The sequence below is a fragment of the Gopherus flavomarginatus genome, chromosome 25 (assembly GCF_025201925.1).
Source record: "Gopherus flavomarginatus isolate rGopFla2 chromosome 25, rGopFla2.mat.asm, whole genome shotgun sequence".
NCBI classification, from domain to species: Eukaryota; Metazoa; Chordata; order Testudines; family Testudinidae; genus Gopherus; species Gopherus flavomarginatus.
The window spans coordinates 3251539-3272998 of NC_066641.1; the positions used below are offsets into that span (position 1 = coordinate 3251539).

At 45.2% G+C, this 21460-nt stretch overlaps 1 protein-coding gene across 2 annotated transcripts in view; it reads left to right on the forward strand.

The window, feature by feature from the left end:
- Positions 1-21460, forward strand: part of NSF (N-ethylmaleimide sensitive factor, vesicle fusing ATPase) — a 155258-nt gene that overhangs the window by 123207 nt on the left and 10591 nt on the right. For both annotated transcript variants that reach the window (XM_050934943.1, XM_050934944.1), the window contains exon 18: positions 20555-20689. In XM_050934943.1, coding sequence (XP_050790900.1) covers positions 20555-20689 — 135 coding nt within the window. The remainder of the gene's footprint in view (positions 1-20554; positions 20690-21460) is intronic.

A 21460-nucleotide genomic window follows, 5' to 3' on the forward strand; every position in this document is an offset into this window, starting at 1 on the left:
GCTTTATTCTCGCCCTCTCTTTTCTGTCATTGCCCAGCTGTAATGTAGCTGCAGCTTCTCAGACAGGCCCTTACCTACTCCTTTATCATGGAATGATCAGATTTGCTGGATTTGGTAGTTGCTTGGAACCCAGTTTGCTCTCTTGGGGATCTGAATAATCTTGTGTGTAACAGAGTCCCCAGGTAGTTTATATAGAATCCTGTCTGTGCATTGAAGTCATTTGAAGTGTTGAACACTGAAAAATCTATGTTGCTTCAGAAGAGGGGAAAATAACTCTGTTTAAAAATAATTAGCACTTTTTAAATTTGGGTAAGTATTAACAGATATACAGATCAAGCATCTGAGGCTCAGACAGGCTAAGAGACATGCCCATGGTCATTCAGTAAATCAGTGGCAGAGTCAAGGTTATTTACTCCCAGCCTCATAAAGGATGGCTCTGAAGCAAAACCGTCTGTGTCTCACCATTTTGTGGGATGCACTGTGCTGATTTCACCACCGCTGCTGATCAGCGGGAGATAATGTTCTGGTGACCAACTTGGAATTTCTTTTCTTTCAGGTGCTGAGCACCTGCAGCTTCTCTTGACTTTCCTAGGAATTTGCTGTTGCTCAGAACCTGTGGCAGCTGGTCCCTAGGTTTCTCAGGTCGGGCAGTGAAAATGGGGCCGCTTGTGAATATGTTGGCCGTGGACTTTCCATGCTTCAATATTCTCCACTGAATATGGGGATAATGATACTGACCTGCCTTACAGAGCAGCTGTGAGGCTTTGTCTGCCAAGTGCTTCAAGATCAAGTCAGACTCCGTTGACGTACACCACCTCTGTATTAAAGTAAGATGAAGATGGATAGAATCTAAGCTCCAGCATGTGGCTATAAAACGCTGTCGTGTGATTAGTCTCCATCAATATGGATTGCTGCTGTTTGGGTCTTCATTGTTAAATGCGTTTCACAAGCAATGCACAGAGTGAAGCACTCCTCACCGCTAAACTTACACAATAATGTGCTGAACAGAGTGGATGAAACTTCTGAAATGCAAGTGAAATCTACTAATATAACTTCTATTTAAATTATTGATTGTGGAAGATTCTTTTCTTAGAGACCTCTTGTTTTATGTTGATTAGCTGCCTTTACAGAGTGTGAGTTTAAAACAAAGTCCTAGAGACTAATTTCTGCTGTAGCGCATATCTTGTTCCCTCGCTGTCAGGTGCCTATCTCCAGAACAGGAGATGTGACACTGTCTGGGGCCAGCAGATGGGTTGCTTGTGAGTTTTTTCATTGGACAGTGTGAGAATCTGAATTCAGTATTTGCTAAATGGGCAGTATGTGAATCTTGGGAGTTCCCTGTTCCCTGGATGATTGATCCTGCAGTCAGCGGGAGCTGAGTGCTCCACTAATCTCAGCATCAGACCAGGGTGGGACCTTAGCTTCGACTTTCTGGTGACTGCTTAAAAGTGAGCTTGGTGATATGCTGCAGAAACTAATGGAGAAGTTTAATGGAGTTGTCTGTTGAGTAGCATGATTTATTTGGAAAATTCTTCCTTAGATATTTGGTTAGGCTGAAAAAAGTAGTGGCCCCAGACCACGGAGCATGAGCGCTCCAGGCAGAGTTTGTCTTGAAGCTCTCTTTTCTCTCCCTAGTACGAATCCAGCTTAGGGCCAGTCCGTGTGTGTGGTGTCTTCATCAGCCTCTGCCAGTTTTCTCCTTAACTCCTTTCTAATGGAAAATTGGCTTTCCTCAAATTTGTTTTGTTAGAAACCCAAAACGGGGGAAAAAAAATTAAGAAATGTTTCAGATTTTGGCCACCAACATTGATTTTTTTCCCCCTTTATGAAAAGCTGAAATCTTCTGCTTCACATTTCAATGAAAACGTTTTTTGTTGAAATTTTGTGTGGCGTAGCGGGGGAAATATTTTCCCACTAGTTCTACTCCTTGCATCCACCTAGCCAGCTGGATTTTTCCACTACTATGATAGATGTTAAAAGTGGTAGAATGCTGCATAATGCTCCTCTTGCAGGAGACCTCCAAGGGGTTGCAGTGGTAGTTGATAATCTGTAACAGAGAATCAACTCATTGTGAAATATAAAACCCTGCCTCCTCAGACGTGGTCAGGTAGTTTTCTACCATGTGCATCCCTGTCTGTCCTACACTGCAGCCAGCATCCATTTTCTTGTTAGTCTCATCTTTATACCACAGCAAGTAGCAAGAGGGCCTTGGGTGAGATTAGGAATACTTTTAAAAGGACCCAAACCAGAAAATGGAGTACCTGTTAGAGTGGTCAGTGATGTTATGGTTGCACATAACTTTGGCCTCACTGCTCACAATGTTCAGGTTAATTTTGGAAACCATATCTCTTGGATTGTAAGATCTGTGGGATAGGGATCATCTCTTATCTATATCTCTACAGAACCTAGTGCAGTGGGGTCCCAATTGGGCACTATCGTAATAGAAATGTTAGATGATAAGAAGGCTGGGTTGTGGTCCCTGTTCAGCACTTGGGTTACTCTTGCTTTGGTGATAGAGATGTTCAAAAATTACAGTAATTCATTAGTAATGGTAATTTATGTGCTTTATTGCAGCAAGTACCTTAACTACTGTGACTGTTCAACGTCTGTCAATGATAAACCCCTTTAACCTAGATCTGTGGTGAATCCTCAGCTTGGATTCAATTGGATCTATTGCTCTGGAAGGTGTTTGAAATTGCTCAGATGGTATCCTGCAGAACTCCAGACATCTGATAATCACATGGTCCCATGCTATCAGATGGGTCCTGTAAATTGACACTGACTGCCGAGTGCAGTCAGTGGGAGCAGTTTTTGGTGAGAGAGACAGACACCTTCGATTTATCGCATCACTTGTACAGAATAGTAGCACTTACTAAGTGTGTTTTATAGAATAGTTTATTAACATTACATGGTTATTATTTTAATCGCATGACCTATATAAATTTACATTTAATAGTGTACATTTCTGAATTATCACTAACCTATTAAACAGATTGGCTCCAGTAGTGTAATGTTACATGGATTTTGCTTTGTAACTCTTGAGACAGTGTGGTCCAAGAGGTCAGAGCGCAGACTCATAGACTCTAGGACTGGAAGGGACCTCGAGAGGTCATCGAGTCCAGTCCCCTGCCCTCATGGCAGGACTAAATACTGTCTAGACCATCCCTAAAAGACATTTATCTAACCTACTCTTAAATATCTCCAGAGATGGAGATTCCACAACTTCCCTAGGCAATCTATTCCAGTGTTTAACTACCCTGACAGTTAGGAACTTTTTCCTAATGTCCAACCTAAGTCTCCCTTGCTGCAGTTTAGGCCCATTGCTTCTTGTGCTATCATTGGAGGCTAAAGTGAACAAGTTTTCTCCCTCCTCCTGATGACACCCTTTTAGATACCTGAAAACTGCTATCATGTCACCTCTCAGTCTTCTCTTTTCCAAACTAAACAAACCCAATTCCTTCAGCCTTCCTTCATAGGTCATGTTCTCAAGACCTTTAATCATTCTTGTTGCTCTTCTCTGGACCCTCTCCACTTTCTCCACATCTTTCTTGAAATGCGGTGCCCAGAACTGGACACAATACTCCAATTGAGGCCTAACCAGCGCAGAGTAAAGCGGAAGAATGACTTCTTGTGTCTTGTTTACAACACACCTGTTAATGCATCCCAGAATCACGTTTGCTTTTTTTGCAACGATATCACACTGTTGACTCATATTAAGCTTGTGGTCCATTATGACCCCTAGATCTCTTTCTGCCATACTCCTTCCTAGACAGTCTCTTCCCATTCTGTATGTGTGAAACTGATTGTTCCTTCCTAAGTGGAGCACTTTGCATTTATCTGGTGGTCAGGATACCTGTATTCTATTTCCACCTCTGCCGCTGATTTCCTGTGTTCCTCAGTTTTCTCAACTTTAAAGTGGGGGTGATACCTTTTAAAGTGCTTTTAGATCTATGGATAAAAATCTTATCAGTGGATTAAAATACGATATTTTCAGCAAAATGGGCAGCTTTATTCATTACCAGGATTCCTATTTGTTCCAGAATTCTAATAGCAAGGATTTGGTATTTGCTTTAAACAGTGATATTTGTAAATTGACCGTAAACATTTTTTGAGAGCTGTATGTTGGCATTCAAAAATGGTATTTCTCTTCCCCATGTCCATGAGACACAGTGTTCTAATAGCTAAGACCCAAAAACTCACGGAAAGTCAAGAGTGAAGGCTGAGATTCTGTCCGTAGCCCAAATCAAGGTTATGTCCCAAGTGTCACAGGTTTTGAACACTGGGTAGGTTTTCATGGCAGTATAGTGCTGGACTTGCTTGAGTGACTTGAGGCACACTTTCTGCCTTAACTCTGAATTTGCTATCTTAGGGCAGTGTTGGCCCTCTGCATCATTTGAATATCACCTTTCTGTGGTTCATTGGGGGTTTTTTAAATGTCCTTTTTAGAATTAATGGCATTCTCCAGCTTCCAAGCCTTTGTTTAAATTCTGTTTTGTTAGGACTGAGAATCACAAAAGGGGTAAGGATTATTGGGTTAGTCTTGTCTTTTGTGTAGCAAAAGGCTTAGACATTGCTTAGTTTCTTTTATTCTTTTTGGCCTATAAACAAGTGCTTTAGATGAAGGATCAACACCTGACTGGTGGCTTATCTTTCTCGCTTTAATTCTTCCACCTGTGCTGCTTTTTTGCAAACAGGAGTGAGGATTCAGTCTCACTTAATATTAACACCCCATTGGACATTTGTCATTTTTCAGTCCACATGTGAGGGACCTGTTGGTCTAACGATCAGACTTTATTTATTTAAATTTGTAAAACAATTTGTCTCTGAGCTCTCTAGAAGAATGATACAATAAATAAAATAATATGAATAGCAACACAGCATGCTAAGATTTTGGTGGGTTTTCTGCCAGCGTAGGAGAGGGTCAAGGAGCAGCAACAGAATAGGGTAGTGCTTTTTCATATGTCGACATACTATTACTGCAGACTATTCTCAGCATGTTCACATACTGTGACTTTATTGCCAGTAACCGTGTGTCCTTATCAGGTGAACGTCATCTTCTCAGTGAAGCAGTATTCATTTATTTTTACTTTTAAACTGTAATTTTATTTTAGGCTTTTTCATAGATTCATGGGCGGCTGGCTACTCGTCTGCATTACATTGCCCAATATGTTTTACTAGATAACTTATCCGAAGATGTGATCGCTCATGCTAGGGGTACTTCTTGAGAAGTTGATGGTAATTAACATACAAAAGTACAAGAAAAGTGTCATTGCCTGATAATGCTTTTTGTGCGTTTTTGAAGGTCACATCTTACAAGTTGAGACCTGAGCTTGCCCTGGGCCATGAATTTCCTTGTACTGTCTTAGTCTTGTGTAACAAGACTAAAAGCAAAACTTAGCTCCACAATTAGTTACAAGTTTATGTATTTCCCAATCTTTCATCAGTCTGTGTAGCAATCTAATCTGTTAAAGTATGAAAATTAGTGAAGGAAAATGGCTAGCAGTGGAAAATAACTTCTTCTTTGAGTAGTGTCCCCCTATGGGGGCTCTAGGGTTGCCAACTTTCTGCTAGCACAAAACTGAACACTCTTGCCCTGCCCCTTCTCTGAAGCCCCGCCCCTGCTCACCCCATCCCCCTCTTCCTCAGTTGCTCACTCTCCCCCCCCTTTACTGGTTTATTTTCACCAGGCTGGCTCAGGGGGTTGGGGTACAGGAGGGGGATGCGGGCTCCAGGGTGGGGCCAGAAATGAGGAGTCTGGGTGCAGGAGGGTTTTCTGGGCTGGGCCCGAAGGGTTCAAGGTGCAGGAGGGGGATCAGGGCTGGGGCAGGGGGTTGTGGTGCGGGAGGGTGTGCAAGCTACAGAAGATGCTTACCTCAGGCAGCTCCCAGAAGCAGCGGCGTATTCGCCCCCTCCCCCAGTTCCTATGCAGAGGTGCGGCCAGTTGGCTCTGTGCATTGCCTCGTCTACAGGCACTGCCCCTGCAGCTCCCATTGGCTGCAGTTCCCAGCCTATGGGATCTGCGGAGCTAGCGCTTGGGGCAGGGGCAGCATGTGTATCCCCCTGGCAGCCCCTGTGCCTAGGAGCCAGAGGAGGGACATGCAGCTGCTTCTAGGAGCCATAGGGAGCAAAGGCAGCCAGGGAGCTTGCCTTAGCCCTACTGTGCCACCAGCTGGACTTTTAACGGCTGACTGGAGCCACCAGGGTCCCTTTTTGACTGGGTGTTCCGGTTTAAAACCAGACACCTGGCAACCCTAGGGTGCTCCACTTCAGGTGTGTATGTGCCTCCTGAGCCCTCGATTGGAGATTTTCCATTAGCAGTGGTTGTTCAGTCCATGCGTGTGCTCTATACAACCTCATGCCATGCAGTGAGAATATATAGGGCTGCGCTGGCAAACCACTCTCAGTTCCTTCTCAACTGCCCCAGCATGAGACAAAGCCCTAGAGTGTTTGCCTTGTGTGTGCTTCAGTGCTATTGCTCAGCTTTCTTAGAATTAGTGTTAGCAGTTTAGGGTTAGTTGTTGTTATAGAGTTAGCTAGTTAAGTAGTGAGAGGATTGAATTTGTTTCCTCTCCCTTCTCCAGAGAGCCAGGAATCTCTCCTCTCCCAGAAGTGTAACTTCTGCCTGGCTCTCAAATCTAGAGCATGGAAGAGCCAGGAGATGAAATTGAGATTTCTGATGGTGGCATGCTCCCTTTGACCAGCCTCCGAGTTAGCTCAGGAGAGACTTGACCCGTACATCTGTCTCCAGACAGATCCAGTGTCCCTTTGACCTTGACACAGATCTCTCCTAAGAAGGGGAAGGCTGTGGAAGACTCAGGGAAAGCTCCAAAGAAGAGGAGCTCAGTTTCTCACCAAAAGAAACCAGCTCACAAAAGACCCAGATCTCCCAGTAAGTCTGTGGTATCGGAAGCCTTGACCTCTTGGCTCGGTACCGTGGAAATGAAGGATTCCTCCTCCATTACTGGGAACTCCTGGAGCACTACAGAGAAGCATGGCTCCAACTGCCCGCCCCCCGGTGCTGTCTGAGAGGAATAGGGAACCCAAGGATATTCGCTCCTCCAGAATGGCACCCTCTAGCACAGACTCGCCGTCGGTACCTTCCCACTCGGCACGCTTGGTACTGGGCAAATCAAAGTGCCAGATGCCCTCAGTCCCTGTATTGACACACTCTAAATTGTTAGCACCGTCTACGTCAGCTATTGTGTCAGTACTGACCCACTGGGTACCTCAGGAATTGTGGTACTCCAGGGACTTTGGCTCATCTAAGATTGACGAGTTTTCACTACTTATGGTTACTGAACAACTCTCAGTACCGAGCCCCAGTGTCCAGATTACCACTGCTTCCTGATACCACAAGACTCTCCACCCTTTTCCACTGGTGCCCCCTCTCTGTTGGAGAACATTGAGGAGGAGGGAGGAGACATTCAGTCTCTTCCATATCACTTCAGGGGTCTCCTCTTATCCATATATGGGAACCTGTATTTTGAGAGAGATCCTTTTCCACACCAGGGGTGCTGGAATCAACCTGGGTACTTCCCTTTCTCCTGTATGCCCCCCCACCCACCCAGTGGGCCCCAGTTGGCGGGAGGGATAGCTAGGTGGTTTGAGCATTGGCCTGCTAAACCCAGAGTTGTGAGTTCAGTACTTGAGGGGGCTATTTAGGGATCTGGGGCAAAAATTGGGGATTGGTCCTGCTTTGAGCAAAGGGTTGGACGAGATGACCTCCTGAGGTCCCTTCCAACCCTGATATTCTATGACCCTGAGGCTGCTTATTAACAGGAATTTGCCAGAGCTCTGGCTCTGTCGCATAGAGAGCATAGGGTCGTACAGTCCCCCTAACCAGTCCTCTAGCACAATGAGATCTTTGAAGAACAGGAGTCTAGAACCGACTAGACTCCTGTTTGAGGCTGCCCCTCAAACTCCTATTTCATTCTCATCTCCAGATGAGGCAGTCATACCTCCACAACAATCTATGGCCAATGATTTTCAGCAATTCCAGGACCTTGTGAAGCAGGTTGCTGACACCCTTCAGATACCTCTTGAAGAGGTCAAAGACTCACAACTGAAGCTGCTGGGCATTCTACAATTGGTAACACCCATCCAGATTGTTCTACCCATTCACAGGGTGCTCCTGAGTCCAGTGAAGACCCTGTGACAAATGCCTGCCACTATCCTGCCGACTTGTAAACAGGTTGATAAGAAATATTATTTCCCCCCCAAGAAGTCAGAAATTTTGTTTCCCCACCCATTGCCTAATTCCCTAGCGGTGGAGGCTGTAAAGGAGTGGGGTAAATAGCATTACTGTAGGTCTACCCCATAGAACAAAGACCAAAAGAAATTAGACTCTTTTGGTTGAAAGTGTTACTCATTTGTGACCCTCCAGTTTTAGACTGCAAACTATCAGGTGATCATGGCCAAGTATAACTTCACCAACTCATATATTTGCAACTTTTATTGAGCATCTTCCACAGGAGTATAGAGAACACTTTCAGATCATCATCATAGAAGGTCAGTTATTAGCTGGAATCTCTCTTCAATGGTTCTTAAATGCCACAGACACCATCATCATATCCATATCCACAACGTTTGTTATGCACAGGGTATCAGAGTTCCCAAAAGTGGTTCAAAACCCTGTTGAGAACCTTCCATTTGAGAGTAAAAAGTGCTGCTTGGAGACCACGATGAGTCCGTGCACACATTGAAGGACTCCAAGGCCACGTTAAGATCTCTAGATATGTGCATTCCTACGAACAAACGGAGGTTTAGTAGGTCTCATACTGCCCAGGGGTTGCCTTCTGGCCAGTTCTCTTGATTTCATAGATCCCCACCGAACTCACTAGGAAGAGACAGAAATTCCAGAGCAAGAGAGCTACTCACCCTCCTTCAGTGAGTATCCAGTCATCATCAAAATAACAATTTTGTTTGGTTCATTCAGGGTTTGATTCCTTCCTTACCTCTAGTTCACAAGCACAACCATTTGCCCACCTTTCCACCTTTGGTGATCACCTTTCTCATTTTCAATATGCTTGGCATCACATTGCAATGACAAGTGGATCATAGAAGTCATATCATTGGATTACACCATCTACTCTACGTTCCTCCCACTCCTCTTCCCTGTCCCTCTTCAGGGACCCCTTGAACAAACAATACTGAGGGAAGAAGTTCACTTTCTCCTTCATTTAGGAGCAGTAGAGTCAGTCCCACCTCCTCACAAGGGGACAGGATTTTACTCAAAGTGTTTCCTTGTGTCAAAGAAGGACTGAGTATGGAGGCCAAGCTTAGATCTAAGGCTACTGAACAAATCCATAAAGCCTCAGAAGTTCGGGATAGTGACTCTGGCAGCTGTAATTCCTGCTTTAGACACAGGAGATTGGTTTTTGGCCCTCAGCCTCTGGAACAGCTATTTTCATATAGTGATACATCCCGTACATAGGAAATACCTACATTTTACCATGGTCCAGTAACATTTTCAATACCAAATTACTTCCCTTCAGCCACAAGCGTGTTCTCAAAAGTTCTAGAAGTAGGTAGCTGCTTATCTTTGGCAAGGAGCGATTTTAGCCTTCCCATATCTCAACAACTGGCTGCTCAGGAGCTGATCTTACAAAGCAGTACTGACTTCCTCCCAGACAGCCCTTTTTCCCTTCCTGGAATTAGGTTTCCAGATGAATGTTTTTAAAAAATCCATGTTAGCTCCTGTACAAAGAATACCATTCATAAGGGCATACTTGGATTTGTTGGCATCTCAAGTGGGGTTCCACGGGGATCTGTTGTGTGTCCAGTGCGGTTTAATATCTTTATTATTGACCTGGATGTAGGAATAGAGAGCATACTGACCAAAGTTGCAGATGACACAAAGCTGGTGTAGGGGGGCAGAGAGCATTGCCAACACTTCGGAGGACAGAGGTAAGATTCTGAGGGATCTTTATAAGTTAGAGAACTGTACTATAGAAAACATAATGAAATTCAACAAAGACAAATATAAGGTGCTATACTTACGGAAGGAAAAACAAATGCATAAATACAGAATGGAGCATGACTGGTTTAGCAACAGCCAGCTGAGAAGGATTTGGGAGTTGTGGTGGATCACAACCTTAACATGAGTTGTCAATGCAAAGCTGTTGCAAAAAAAGCAAATAGAATATTAGGTTGCATTAACATAGGCATAGCATGCAGGTCACGGGAGCTGATAGTACCACTCTAGTCAGTGCTGATTAGGCCTTGGCTGAGTACTGTGTCCAGTTTTGGTCACCACTGCATAGAAAGGATATAGAGAAACTGGAAAGGATCCAGATGCAAGTTATAAAGGTGATCAAAGGGGTGGAATGCAGCCATATGAGCAAAGGCTGAAGGAACTGGGTATGTTTTGTTTGGAAAAGAGAAGATTTAGGGAGGACATGATAGCAATCTTCAAATTCTTGAAAGTCTTTCCTAAAAAGATGGAGAAGAGTTGCCACAGAGGCAGGACAAGAGGCAGTGGGTGCACACTCCAGCAGAGCAGATTTAGATTAAATCTCAGGAAAAATTTCCTCACTGTAAGAACAGTAGGACAATGGAGCAGACTGCCTGTGGAGGTTGTGGAAGATCCTTCTCTGGAGGTTTTCAGAAGGAGGCTGGAGCCATCTGTCTTGGATGGATTAGACCCAACAAATCCTGCATCTTGGCAGAGGGTTAGACTGGATGACCCTTGTGGTCTCGTCTAACCCTACGGGTCTATGATTCTCTTTTAGGCATTATCCTTTTATTTAGATAGGACCAAGCAATTTCAGAAATCACCTCGACTGTTGTCTCCATTGCAGATAAATCCAAGGGGTCCACAATCTCTGCCCAGAGACTCTCAAGGTTGATCTCGGGGGGTGTCATCACTTGCTATGATGCAGCTTCTGCTCTACCCTCTGCACTCCCCGGAAGGCTAATAGCACATTCTACCAGATCACAAGCAACATCCACAGCTTTGTGCAAAAACCAAGTGTCTGAGATATGTGGAGCCACTCCCTGGGCCTCAGAGCAAACTTTCTGAACACTATGCCTTGATCGGCTGTGGCACTTGGTAAAGTGGGGCTGTCTTCAGTTCTGAACTCATTTCTGAAGCTCCTTCCTCCCCGTGAGGATATTGCTTGGAAGCTACCTAAAGTGGAACACCCATAGCAACACTACTTGAAGAAGAAAAGGAGGTTACATGCTCTGTGCATTAACTATAGTTCTTTGAGATGTGTGTCGCTGTGGGTAATCCACTACCCTCCCTCCTTCCCCTCTTCTCAGACTGTTCTTTGTTGGATGTTTGGATAGAGAAGGAACTGAGGATGGTTCACCCAAGCATCCCTGTGTACCCTTGATGTGCAGCACAAGGTTGTATAGAACGACTGCGTTGGCTGAACAGACACCGCTAATAGAAAATCTTCAATCGAGGGATTGAGAGGCTAATGCATACCTGAAATGGAGTACTGCTAGGGGGACAAATCTCGAAAAACTATAGTGACTGCACAGAGTGAGTAGCCTCATCATGTGGATATGAAAGTCCTTTTTCTTCAGCACAGATTTGTGTTCAGATGACCATTGTTTTCATCTCTTCAACAGAGAAGATGAAAAACCTGCACAAACTTAACCTTCCTGTGGAGCTGGGGTTCCCCATTTTGTAAACCAAGGCATCAAGAAGTGATGTGCTTGTCCAAGTTTATGCAGGGAATTGGCAGCAGAGCCCGAAATTGAGCCCCGGAGTCCTTATTCCCAGTTTACATGGCTACACCCACTGGCAACTCTAGTTTATGAAGCAAGAGAAAAAGTTGCAATAAAGATTTTTCAGTGTGAACCATTTGAAAGCAAGCAGTTCACAATAGCTCCTTTATTAGTGGTGAGGAGATTACCCGAAGGAGTTCTGGGGCATTTCAGGGCCAAAGCCTCTAAACGTTTACTATGACAAAAGCTGCAATGATGAAGAAAGAGAAAATGTGGGCAGAGGAAGGATGAAAGTTTCAGTAGCATCTTCCTATTGTCTCACTCCTGAGGGGAAAGTTGAAACTTAACATTATGATGTTGTCACATCAAAGTGTGTGTTTATCCTTATAGCTGCGTGGGACCTTGGAATGAGTCCTGGACCCCAGTGCGCTACTGCACCAAGAAGTTATTCTTTTGACAAGTTCACGCCATTAAATGGTGTCTGTTTAAATAGTCGACTTCGTGTTCGGTGCCCTAATATCTCTGGTTGCATTGGTGAGCTAGAATTGGTGATTTCTGGCTCTCATATTATGCCATGTCTTGTTTTGCCTGTTTTAAAGATTAAATGGAGAGAGAAGAGGGTGAGAAATAGGCAAAGGGATACAGTAAATACAGAAATGTATACAACAGCCATGTCTGAAATAATAGAAATTATCATACATATTGGGAGATTAGTCATAAAGAATTAAGCATAAAGGCTTTGCTATTCTTAAGTCTTTGACCAACTTTCCTCTGTGTGTAGTACACACCGCAGGCTGGTTTCGTAGGTGTGATGAGCACCCCCAACTGCAGTGGAAGCTAGTGGGAGATATGGTTGCTCATCGTGTGTGAAATCCAGCCCCATGTTTCTAAAGCTTGCAGATTAATTCAGTTCATTGTGCCATCCTGCTGTCTTAGCTTTCTCACTAATTTCCAGCATTTTAGTTCTCCTGGGAACTGCAGATTCTCTCAAGGGTTTTTCAGAGTTGTTCACGCTCCGTACAGGTTTCCAGTTTTTCTCTCCCATGATTTTTGAATCTGCAGGTATATAGCTACTAAAAACCATGATTGTGTTCTCCTGACCCTCTCTGATACTCCTTGTTATCCCAAGTATCAGAGGGGTAGCCATGTTAGTCTGGATCTGTAAAAGCAGCAAAGAGTCCTGTGGCACCTTATAGACTAACAGACGTATTGGAGCTTTCGTGGGTGAATGCATCCGACAAAGTGGGTATTCACCCAAGAAAGCTCATGCTCCAATATGTCTGTTAGTCTATAAAGTGCCACAGGATTCTTTGCTGCTTGTTATCCCAGTGTCACAATAAGTGAAGAAGATGCCTTTTTTTCTTCTCTTGCTCCAGTCCCAGCCTAGCCACAAATGAATATCCATGCCTCTTTCATTCATGTTGATGCCTTGTAAGTAGCTTCTAAATATCAGGCTTTGTTTAACCTGATGACTAGAGGTGAGTGAACACTTCAGAGAAAGAGATCCTAGATCCTACATTATTTTGAAATATAAGAGCTCTTCTAGAACTCAGAGCACCTCCCTGGAGGGAAATAACCTTCGGCTTCAGTCAGACAACACAACCACAAACGTACGTAAGTAACCAGGTAGGGACAAGGAGACCAAAGCAACAGCCAGAGGTGATGGAGGCAATGGAAATGTCAGAGTAGTCTCTCCTGTACCTCAGAGCGATCCACATAAAAGGAGAGCTGACCTAGAAGGCGAACTGGCTCAGGCAGACGCCAGCTCAGCACTTTGCAGTGGTACTTGAATCAGGTCTTTGGTCTAATCTTGCGGACATTATCTCCCTTCAGCTGGTTTGTTTTCAAGATGCAAGAACACAAAAAGCCCAAGGTACTCCCATCAGAGAGAGAGTTTCTGAATCCATGGCAACAGATGCCCTTTCACACAGATGGCCACAGGGCTTTCTTTATGCATTCCCATTTTCCTCTCCTGGGGAAAGTGATTCAGAAAATAAAAAAGGAGCAGGTGAAAGTCATATAGATAACTTCCATTGGCCAAGGAGACCTTCATTTTCCACTTAATAGACCTGACCTCCTCTGTGGCTACGATGGAGACTGGGTATCCTCTCCCAAGGCTCATTCTTCCATCCAGATCCAGACTGGCTTCAGCCAACAGCCTGGTTATTGAAAGGGAATCATTAATAATGCTGGGTCTATCTTCCGAAGGCATCAAGACTTTGCTAGTATCCAGAGAGGCTCAATTCAGTGTCTGGTGCTGCAAGCATGATGAGGATCCAGGAATCCGGGGACTCCAGCCATTTGGCACATTCTCCAGTATCATTTCACGCCAAGTTTCTGCTCTCAGCAGCATCCTTTTTGCAGGGTCTGCAGGATCCCTGGGAGGGAACCCCTAGATCTCCAGGTTCCTCGGGGCTGTCAGACTGGCCAGGATGGTGGTCTGGCCAATCTTCCCAAAATGGGATCTTCCAGTGTGTTTTGAAGACATTAATAGATCATTCCTTTTAGCCCCTGAGTTTAGTGACAGCCTTCTACCTGTACATTTAAAAACCTGTTTTCTGGTTGCTATCATATCTGCTAGATGTGTATCGGAGCTGGTGGCATTATCTATGCAAGAACCATATTTTTATGTTCCACAACAATAAGGTGTTGAGAATTCCAGAGTCCCTTCTTCTTAAAGTAAATTCTCCCTTCCATGCTTCCCAAGAAGTCGTCCTTCTTTCATGCTGTCCGAAGCCGCAGCATCTCACCGAGGGGAATATCAAAGAAGTGTTGAAATTCTACCTCCATCCACAAGAAAATCCAGTGCCCTGTTTGAGTCCTTCCAGCCTAGATGTAAAGAACTCAGCACTTCCATTGTCTATCACTAGGTGGGTTAAGCTCTATATTGCTGATGCCTACAAGGTGTGAGAGATCCTTGCTCTGGAAGGTATCAAAGCACACACCGTGAGATCGCTAGCTGCCTTGTGAGTGGAACAAGTAAGAGCTTCCGCACAGATCTGCAGAGCATCCACATGGTTATCAGCCAACACTTTCATCAGACACTGCAAGCTGGACTTACTATCGTCAGCAGAGGCCTCCTTTGGCAGAAATATGCTGGTAGTGGCCCAACAAGAATGTTGTCCTTTGAACAATTCTTACCAAAAAAAGGGGGGCGGGTTCCCCCCTCCTTTTTTCCTCTTTTCCATCTTATTGCTGGATTTCTTACTTTATCCTCCCAGCATCTGTTCACTACTCTCTACTTCCCAGATGTCTCAGAATTTGCGGAGCTGTGGGGCTGCAAAAGGGAAAGTTTCTTACTGTTAAACTTCTTTCTGATAGCAGCATCTCCCACAATTCTACCCACTCTGGATGGCATTATGCCAAAGGGTCAGACATTTTCTCTGTGTTTTAAGGCCTGGCTTGACAAAGCCCGGGCTGGGATGATTTAGTTGGGGATTGGTCCTGCTTTCAGCAGGGGGTTAGACCTAGATGACCACCTGAGATCTCTTCCAACCCTGATATTCTGTGATTATGATGCAGGCAGTATGTCAATTATACATAGCTGCTGTGTTCCCACTGAAGTTACTAATATCTTCCTGCAAATTCTACACAGTTTTGAAATGGTTTATCTGGCAGCAAGCAGGAGTAGGGGGCATGTGTGATGGGTTCCCCCCAGGGTGTCACCTGGAGCTGGGATACCTCTGAGCCCCCTGACCCACCAGCCTGGGCTCCCTCTCACACTGTGCTGCTGTGGTAGGTTGCAAAGCCCTCCCAGCCTGCACTTTCACCAGCATTCGCACAGCTAGGGACACACCCAGCTGCAGGTACATGCAGGCTCCCTAACCACCAGCCTTGGACCCCAGAGCAGATCCATCCTGCCCTGGTCAAATCAAGCCAGTATATGGGTTTAACACCCGGTCCACCTCTCCCTCAGTGTGAAGAGGACCATGCACACTTGCGGTAACCAAGCTGAGAATTTCCGCAGACATCTTAGTCAAACACACACTGGTTTGGATTAAAACATAAAATAAGTTTATTAACTACAGAAGAATAGATTTTAAGTGATTATAAGTGATAGCAAACAGATCAAAGCAGATTATCTAGTAAATGAACAAAACCACAAACTGATCTTAATATACTTCTCACCCTGAGTGATAGGTTGACAGATTCTTAAGGCAAAGGCTGCCTTGCCTTTACAGCTTGGGTTTCCCAGGTTTTCATACACAGGCTAGAAACTCTTTAGCCTGGGACCATCAATTCCCCCCTGTTCAGTCTTTATTCCTCAGGTGTTTCCAGAAGTGTTGTCATGGGGAGAGTGAGATCCCTTCATGATGTCATTTTCCTCCTTTTAGATCTTGTTACCACTTGTTTGAAAGCTCTCTTGCTGTGACCTGGGTCAAACAGTTCCCATTGTGCAATGCTATTTCTGAGAGGTTTCTGTTATACACAGTTCCGGGGTAATCCTTGTGCTTGTGTGCATTTCCTTAATAAGCCATTAATATTGTTTGGCCTTTTTACTGTTTTACTAAAAAAGGCTGGTTGTGGGTGTTTTCAACCTCACAACATGTTTCAGTGTAACACACATAGCCAAGCTTCATAACTTCACATACGACGATAGTACATACAATCCAATGAGATACTACTGTCTAGCATATCAAGATTTTTAGAATGATACCTCACAAGACATACTTTGTACAAAACATGTCCTCATTACATGATAGTGGTGAACATTGGAGTGCCAGGGTGTGTCATCCCCCCTTCGATTACTGCCAGAGGTTAGTCACCGACTAATGTGAAGTGTGCCTAATGCCTTCTTGGTTATACAGCTACCATGTGTTACCAAACATTGTAGTGACATCCACATGTGTTTTTGCAAAGTTCTGTGTTTCTTTTCACAAGTTGCCTGAAAACATTCTGGTGTGTGGCATTGTTACCGTAATGCAGATATCAATATCATGAGGCAGTGTGCCTCAGTTTCCCCTTCCACGCAGCAGTTCAGGTTTGTTATGGTTTCCCTGCTGTGACAAGCTCTAAGCCTCTTTACAGGTACTAGCTGAGAAGCAGTATTATAGGACTTCTGTGTTATCACTTCTAGCATGTTCAAAAGTTTTTCCCCAAAATCATGCGTTTTACACATTTTTAGAGGATTTACCATAAGTACCAAATTCTTTGTCATAACCAATAAACCGTGTATTATGAGACTTAACAGCACCAGCAGCTTCATGTCAGAGAGGTGTTTCCAAGTATGTTTACCATGCCACGCCTTCTGTTTAGACAGTCCAGTTTGTTCAATACCCATTGTGTTTTGCAGCCGCTTCCTAAACCACAGTATGTGTTCAGGTACCAGTCAGTCTTTCCCTTTTGTGTTTTCTAGTATCCCCTTTCTCAGATGGGTCATTAGCATTTTCACAGACATTCAAGTCTTTAGTAGGATTTCCATCCTGTCTTAAAGAGACAGAGTTAGTTTTCCACAAGTACATCAGGAGTAGTATTTTGCAAAAGTGGAATCTGGATTGAGGTACCCTCTGTTGCCCCTCTCTCTGCCTCAAAGAGGTCAGTTGTATATCTGCTCCCCTCCAGGAGATCAGTTACACAGTTCCCTCTTAAAACCTGACCCACAGGTTGGGTTCCTGGGAGCATAAACGCTGACCCAGCAGTTCTGTCCTGGGCTCACCCTCCCGTGTAATCAGTGAGGAGACATTCCTGTACTTACCCAAATTCCTTTTCAACTTCTCCCTCTGGGCCACCCTCTAAGACACACACACCTGTGCTCTCTAGAGTGGATCCATCCCATGTTCAGCTGTGAAGGGCTCACAGCTAGCAGCCAACAGTCCTTTCACTGGCGGGCACCACACCCTGCCCTCTCTCGGAGTTGGATTTGCCTCCAGCTACAGAGTCCATGGAACCCTCACCCACCTCAGTGATCTCTAGGATTCCATCCCCCTCACTGGGCTTCCCTCTAGGACACATCTTCCTATGCACCCTAGAGTGAGCTCTGCCCCCTGCTCAGCTGCAACCTGCTGGCAGCCAGCAACCTGGACCGTTTTCTCACTGACAGGCAACACGCTCCTCTGCCCCTCAGAGGAGATGCTGCCTTTAACCACGAGGCATCAGGAGCTGGTCTCAGCCACGCCTGCCCCTGGTAGCAGACCGTTTGCCACTGCTGCAGAGGAATTAGAGACACTCTCCCATTCCTCCAGCAGTTCCTGGGACTTCGCCCTTTCCTTCTGGGGTTTCAGCACCATATTCCTCCTTGCTGCTGGCAGATCCCTTGACAGCCCAAGCTACACTGAAAAAGTCATTTCCCAGTAATAATTGTGACGGATTATGTACTGCTGCCACCGTCAATTCAGCTTCCAAATCCTTAGTTTCTATGTGCGCTTTAGCCAAAGGCGCAAGGATTTTGTGACCTCCTAACAAAAGCTCTGCCGTCTGTCCTGGCAGTATGTTTTTCTCCCGAACAGTGTTTTCCCTGACCACAGAAATGTCTGCTTCTGTATCCCTCCACCCAAGGAGTTCCTTGCCATTCATTTTGATAGCCTTTATGTGCTTCCTGCCCCGCTATGCAGAGGCTGCTTTTACAAACCCTGTCTGATAAGCGGCCATTGCCTGAGGTGCCTCTGTGCTCTGGGTAGCAGCATTCCCATGAGTTGCTTGTTTGTTCCCAGCCAGCACTGGGCATTTATTCCTCAGGTGCTCAGTGAAATTACAGTGAGAGCACCTTCTGGGCTCTTCTGTTTTTACAGGAGATTTGGGACAAGGACTAGAGGAATGGACTTGGGGAGGTGAGCGTCCAGCCTCCCATCCACCCTTTTTCCCAGGGTAAAACGGGGACCCTTCTTCCCACCAAACAAACCCCTCTGCCTGTGATTTATTTCTGATAAGATGCTTAGCTTTGTTCAAATTCATCAGCAAGAGTAGCAGCTTCCTCAACAGTTTTCACCTTTTTGTCCCATAAACACTGTTTTACATCATCACTATGAATACTCAGGAAATGTTCCTGAGCAACAAGATCACACAGTTCTTCAAAGCTTGTAACACCTTTTCCTTTTACCCACTTATCCCTGTTCAGGGAGGGGCCCAAGACACTCAGTCACGAGGTGCTAAAGAGGCTGGTTCTGGCCTGGCGGAGCAGAGACCCCCTGGCCAGGACTGGGAGGAGGAGGATGGAGTCACTTAGCAGCAGCAGGGTGGCCTCCTCCGCAGCCTGGGACTGATCTTCCTCCTCGCGGCCCTGGCTGGGGCTCTCTGCTCTGTCCTGCAAGCACTGCAGACTTCTCCTCACCTTGTGCCTGCAGGGATCCAGGGTCTTTGGTCCTAAATAGATTGAGCTCCATGAGTCTAACTCTATAAGGCAGGTTTCCAATCCTGTAATCATTCTCATGGCTGTTTTCTGAACCCTCTCCAATTTATCAACATCCTTCTTGAATTGAGGGCACCAGAACTGGGGACCATATTCCAGTGCCAAACAGAGAGGTAAAATAACCATTCTTCTCCTACTTGACATTCCACTGTTTATGCAATCCAGGATTGCATAAACTCTGTTGGCCACAGTGAGTATGTGGGTATCTACTCAGGGATAAAAAAACCTGTGGCTGGCCTGGGTCAGCTCAGTTTCTAGGACTGAAAAATTGCTGTGTACATGTTCAAGATCTGGGACCCTGAAGGATGGAGGGTCCCAGAGCTCTGGCTCCAGCCCAAGCCCAAGTGTTGACACAGCCATTTTTAGCCTCACAGCCTGAACTCTGCAAGCCTGACTCAGTTGTCCTGGGCCAGCTGCGGTCATGCTGTGGGTCTTTTAGCCTTGTGTAGTTTGAAGTGGGGCTCATGTTCAGCTGATTATCCACCACAACCCCCAAATCTTTTTCCTACTCACTGCATGCACCCAGTCATGTGAACTTGGGAGCTGTGTTACTGAGAATGCATCAGTGGGGGCCAGAAGTGTGTTACCTGCACCTACCGTTACTAGTGTTCAGACCTGTTCACTTTATTCAGGAGTCCAGCACGCTGTGTCCTGGGAGGAGGGAGGGTGTCTTCATCACAGTGTTGTGTCTGACACGGTAGAAAGAACTATGGTAGGGTGAGGAGATGCCCTGGCTGTGCCAGACTGGCTCCTCTCTGCTACTCAGATCGTTTTCATCAGAATTAAAGCTTTTGTGTTGACTTAAAAAAATAATAATTAGGTTTTGTCCTTCCTGGTTGTGGAAAATGCTGCTTCAGAACATAATCCAATGAAGTGCTGTCTTGTTGGCCTTGTCTCCAGCCACATTAGCTGGAGGGGAGAGGGAGGGAGTTCTGTATATGAAGCTCTGGCAGCTTCTGACCTTTTTACATTGACCCAGTGGTAAAAATGCTGAAAGGGGCTGGAACTTTTCGAACTAGGTTTCACAACAGTCATCACAGCCACAGCATCATCAGGTAGAAACTATAGCTCTGTGAGGTGTAAGTGCCCTAATTCAGCTCAGTGAGTGTTAAGTGTTCGAGTAGGGGGTTGGACTAGATACCTCCTGAGGTCCCTTCCAACCCTGATATTCTGTGAGTCTATGAACTCTGAACCCTTCCTAGAAAAATTCCGATACGCAGGCTTTATGGATGGGGCTTAACAAACCATCTGTTTTGGTCTCTTGATTCTGATTGGCAGGAAGGATTCTGATTTCCTTATCCTTATCCTTAGATATTGTCTTGTTAAAGATTTGTGCTGGTGACTACCACTATTTTAAATCTGACGTCTTTCATTTTTCAGTCTGTTAGAGAGGTGTTGTAGGGCTTTATGCAGCATTTCTCACCGTTCCCCCCCTTTGTTTTCCTAGCAGTTAACCTAATCTCCCCAAGAGTGATGCCTGTGCTTTCCTTTTTTCTTTCTTTTCGTGACATTTATTCCTTCTTATATGGGCAGGGTCGCAAGCTTTTAATCATTGGAACCACTAGCCGTAAAGATGTCCTGCAGGAAATGGAGATGCTAGATGCTTTCAGCACCACCATTCACGTACCCAGTATTGCGACAGGAGAGCAGCTGATGGAGGCCTTGGAGGTAAGGAGACCCCTAAATGTCAGCACGGCTGAGACCATCCAAGTTACTCTGTTAGTGTGAGTAATATCCATGCGATAGAGCACTTCATTAATGGAATCAAAAGCTCCATTTTGAAACACTGACCTGCTTTGCTCTGTTGGCCCAAGACCAGTAAGCAGGTGTCAGTAAATGTAATGTTCCCTATAACAGGGAAAGCAGGAAAGGTAGATCGTGCCAAACCAATCTGATCTCCTTCTTTGAGAAGGTGACGGATTACTTAGATAAAGGAAATGCGGTAGATATAATTTACCTAGATTTCAGTAAGGCGTTCGACACGGTTCCGCACGCGGAGCTGTTAGTTAAATTGGAAAAGCTGGAAGTGAATATGAAAGTTGTAATGTGGATAAGGAACTGGTTAAAGGGGAGACTCCAGAGGGTCGTATTGAAAGGTGAACTGTCGGACTGGAAGGAGGTCACCAGTGGAGTCCCTCAAGGATCGGTTTTGGGACCGATCTTATTTAACCTTTTTATTACTGACCTTGGCACAAAGAGCGGGAATGTGCTAATAAAGTTTGCGGATGACACGAAGCTGGGGGGTATTGCTAACACGGAGAAGGACAGGGATACTATTCAGGAAGATCTGAACCACCTTGTAAACTGGAGTAATAGAAATAGGATGAAATACAATAGTGAAAAGTGCAAGGTCATGCATTTAGGAATTAATAATAAGAATTTTGGATATACGTTGGGGGCGCATCAGTTGGAAGCGACGGAGGAAGAGAAGGACCTTGG